Genomic DNA, 4,815 nt, shown 5'->3' with positions numbered 1-4,815 from the left:
CATGTAGATAGTTTTGTTCAAGTTATCGTTCAAGAACCCATTTTTAACATCTTGTTGATAGAGTGACCATGATTTTAGATAACACAAGGCTTAAAGCGGTATGTATCGTACTAGTTTGACAATCAAACTAAAAGTCTCATTGAAATTTGAGCAAATCCTGATAAATTCTGAAATCGTTTTGAGCAAAATCCTCATATTGCAGTGGTGATGGTCTTTATATGTAGCAAACCCATATTTTCGGTGGTTAGTGGGTTTGATTTATGGGTTTCAGATCTGGATATTAGGGTCAAGTTAGATTCAATTTTCTTGGTAATATTTTCGGTTCCAAAATTGGTTGAGTTTAATATTTTGGTTCCAGATCATTCTTGACATTTTGGATGATGGTTTTCTGGTTGATCACTTGGTCTTGTTTGCACGCAATAGAAAACAAAGAGACCACATGGATATCTCTTCTTTTTTCGTCTCTCGATTGTCAGAACCAGAAGCACACAATTTTACATGAGCACATAGTTTCCTTCTTCTCTTGATCTTCGTCGAAGACACGTACACCTGTGGTTTTGTTTTCCTCTTTTTTTGTTTAAGGAAAATTACATTGTATCGTACATGGCGTTTCATTTTAGCGAAACATTATCCTACTTTGTTGTCTACATCAGCAAAAATATTACATGTGTCATAGTTACCTATTATAAAAGGCTAAGGGGCTTATTTAACCGATAAAAGATACTTAGTTCCTCTAAAGTGCAAAAAAATAATAATTAAGTGAATATTTAAAACAAACATGAAAAGTTCATGGGGTTAAAATGTCATTTTCCCAACATAAAACAAGTAATAATACATTTACGTTCTTCTTGGATTTCTTTGGTATAGCCAGTTGATCGAACTTGAGTACCCAACGTAGAGTTCCTCTCTTGTGATCGCACCCAAGATGCAAAACTAGGCATATCTGAAACTTCGTCGAACACCAGCAACAACACGGCTTAATTAAACGAATCGGCAATGGACCAGGTCATGGAAAATGAGTGACCACGTCGTGGGAACTGAGCTCCGCCGATTCTGGGATTTTTCCTAGGGTTCTGAACTTTTGAGGTAGAATGGTATTTTCTTATCACTCAAATCCAAATTTTAACCCCTTTTTATATAGGAGGTTGATTTGAAACCTTAAAGATAATTACCATATATATATATATATATATATATATATATATATATATATATATATATATATATATATATATATATATATATATATATATACCTAGAATCTTATTCAGGATCCTTAATGTTCCTAAAGCCTCAGGATCGTTAAACATATCTCAGTATCCTGACTATTATCACTAATATTTCTTAACACTTATAACGACTGTATTCTTCTTTCTTTTTTCTCACATGTGCAAAATTAGTCAACACATGACCCATTCTCAACAGAGAACCACTTCAACTAAGCTTAATACACGGGAATACCAAAATAAACAACGTACAAATACTTGTTCAAGGAGGATCCCGAAAATATCGGACTTCTTGTTGATTAGCCTAGACTATAAATAAGACCTGTAAATCGCACACAACACACAGTTACCTCGGCCATTACACTTGTACTTGTATTATCTTTGTCATCTTTGTAATCTCATATTAAAATCAATAAAAAGCAACAAGGCAGGTGATCATTATCACGTCAAAGCTTTTATGTTGGAGATCCTACAAATGATCAAGGGTTTTCCTTGTAACTCACTTGTCTAAATTTGATTATTATTCTACACTTGCATTATCCTAACACCACAGCCTATCATACAATTTGGTTGAATTACATTTGATCAATTTTCGACCAAAACAATTTAGCACCCATCGTGGGGTCGTGGTGTTCACAATCGTTAAAGAATAATGTCTACCCAACCAACCTTATCCTCCTCTTCCATTCCTCCTATTTCCTCTAAAAACCTTCATCCACCTCCAGGCGGACCTCACAAGAAAACTTCTGAGGAACCGAAGAAAATCACCTCTCTGGTCGCTACCCAGAGATTTTAGGATCCTCCTGTACCGATTTCCAATAACGAGCTCTTTGCTATGATGAAGACAATGGAACAACAAGTCACTCAGCAGTAGGAGTACAACATGATGGTACTCAAGGAAATGAAGAGAATGAGGGCGGAGATCCACAAACCCCAAGAAGCAGCACCATCAATCTTGTAGCCCAGGATCCTGAACTTTGACAATATAAGATCCTTAGGAAACCGCCGCAAGATGGGATCCTCGACACAGACCCTGCTCCCACGTGGAGTGCAAAAGAGCAAGGTCATGTGATCCAGGATCCCGGCAAAACCTTCGTCACTCCCAATAACAAGGATCCTAGTAACTCCGTGAATAATAATACTTTTAATACTAACTCCATAAATGTTGATGCAGGAATAAGCTCGGTCATGGCCAAAGAACTTCAGCAGTTAAGGGAGATGATCTCAACTCTCAAGTGTGCCCGGGGTGGTCCAACCTATACCAAAATTTCCCCAACAAGCTACATGATCTCAAGATCTGCTCTGGCGATTGCTGACACCAAAGTCCCAAAGTGCTTCCAAACTCCCAACATGAAGCCCTACGATGGGATTACGAATCCTGAAGAACATGTCGTATAGTATAAGAAAAGAATGGTGATCATACCCATTCTCACACATCTAAAAGAAGCTTGCCTATGCAAGGGTTTCAGTTTGACCCTCACAGGATTAACCTTGAAATGGATACTGAATGTTCTTACTTACTCTATTACATCGTTTGCACATTTAGGTGCTGTTTGTTTTTCTGAAGCCAAAATGTCTGCAGTCTGCGGACCACATCTGCAAGCCTCTGCAGCAGAAGAGGTGGACCAAACGTCTGCAGTCTGCAATAAGAAGACTGTTTGTTTTTTAACGTCTGCAGGCTGCTGAAATAAATTGAAATTTTAAATAAAATGATTTTACAAACATAAAATGATTTTCCAACACCAAAATTTTAATAATAACAGTCTTATAACATTGAAAATAAAATTCATGCATCTAAATTAGTCATACAATAAAAAAAATTAGTTTTACAATAACAATTTCATTTAAAACAATTCAATCTATATTGTGCATCAACTGATCAGCAATTTCATCCCGTAACTGAGTCATATATTCACGGTCTGCTGTAGTACCATGTGTTGGAATCCCGCCTTCATCATCATCAACGCCCACATTGTTAGATCAAAACGAGACATTGGGTTCACCGTATCATGTAAAATACTTATCACTCATTCCTTCTCTCCTTCCCACCCGGCCACAACAAATGTGAAAATCATATTGAAGTCACAAATTGCCAATACGTTTTGGTAGCAGTCTCCCTTTCCCCTACTTCTATATAAGTCTTGTTTCTTAGCAGGGACAACAGCATGTATCAAAGTACCATCAAGTGCACCGACCGCCCCTTTGAAAACCCGTCGTAGCCTCCTATTATGTCCTGGAATGTTTGGATTCGGATTAAAAGAAGTTGGTACTATAACATCTTGTGCGAAAAGCATCATTTTTTCCAACACTTCATAAAAAAATTTATGAATTGTTTGCTTCGAGTGTTGAAATCTCCGCTTGATAATCACGTAACGTTGATTATGGTCGATCATCATCAAAAACATGGCCATCTTTTCCTCAACCGATACATGTTTGCTGTCCTTTAATGAATAATTTGCTCTAAAATGAGCACATAGTCGTACAAAAGAGTCAAGAGACATGCGTAGTACTTCAACACATTGTAAACGATTACGATGTAACAACTCCAATGTGTATTCATGTCCTGTCATTTCCGAATCATTATCCCGCAATCGTTTCACACCCCTCTTCCAAAACAAACGGATGTACAGGTACATAAGAATTACGAGAAGTAACTTTTGATCGTGATCCATTATGAACCTAAAATCAACAAAGTAGAACTTTAAAAAACATTACATTAATCATATTTCAAGTAGCAAAAAAAACATTACATAAACCATATTTCAAGTAGCAAAAAAACATACATAAACTATATTTGACGTAGCAAATACACATTACATTAATCATATTTCAAGTACCAAAAAAACATTAGATAAACCATATTCCAAGTAGCAACATAACAAAAAAATAGTTCCAAGAAAAGAAAAAAGACCCAACAAAATAGTTCCAACAAAGGCAAAAAGACCTAACAAATAGTTTCAACACTAGAAAAATCATCGGACAATCTTTCCATCCTTCAAAACTCCTAAACTTGTACCCGTCATCTCAAGCCATCCTCGTAATATCTCAGGAACATCGGGCAAATGCATCCACATCTCTCTCATGTTCATGGTCCCTCCAAAAATATGATATGCAACAAAGCGCAAAGGATCGGTGGGGCCTAACAAAAGCACCTCTAACTTCTTTAAACATTGAGGGATTGTATACCCTTTAGTCAAACTTTGTAAAGCTTTTTTCATTTCTAATGCTAAATCGTCGCCAGTAATAGAAGTTCCATCAGGTGAAGAAGCAGACGGTGAGGCACTAGGAGGTATAGGAGTAGAGGGTTTAGCCCTTTTGTTGGGGTTACCAGATGGTGAAGCAGTATATGGTGAAGCAGCAGAAGGTGAAGCTGCAGAAGGTGAAGCGGCAGAAGGTGAAGCAGCAGAAGGTGGTGGCTCATGGTGGGAAGTGTCATCACCATCATCATCTATTGCATGAAAAGGGGTGGCGGTAATCTGAAGTGGTGGAAGACGACAAGAGGATGCTCCAGCTACTAATGATGATTGGGTTGAGTAACTCCTAAAATTACCAGTAGCACTATTTCCATCAAAAAGACGTGCACAAAGAT

At 37.3% G+C, this 4,815-nt stretch overlaps 1 protein-coding gene across 1 annotated transcript; it reads right to left on the bottom strand.

The window, feature by feature from the left end:
* Positions 1-3,253: 3,253 nt before the first annotated feature.
* LOC128133727 (uncharacterized) lies at positions 3,254-3,898 on the bottom strand. Its single transcript, XM_052771257.1, has one exon. It carries the CDS (start codon positions 3,896-3,898, stop codon positions 3,254-3,256), a length of 645 nt encoding a protein of 214 aa, XP_052627217.1.
* Positions 3,899-4,815: the final 917 nt, after the last annotated feature.

This window comes from Lactuca sativa, chromosome 4 (assembly GCF_002870075.4).
Source record: "Lactuca sativa cultivar Salinas chromosome 4, Lsat_Salinas_v11, whole genome shotgun sequence".
NCBI classification, from domain to species: domain Eukaryota; kingdom Viridiplantae; phylum Streptophyta; class Magnoliopsida; order Asterales; family Asteraceae; genus Lactuca; species Lactuca sativa.
Note: the sequence above shows the minus strand (reverse complement) of the source record. Positions and strands in the feature narration are given on the sequence as shown.

Excerpts from the sequence above, each read along its gene's own strand:
- LOC128133727 (XM_052771257.1), bottom strand. The coding sequence starts at position 3,898 with ATGGATCACGATCAAAAGTTACTTCTCGTAATTCTTATGTACCTGTAC.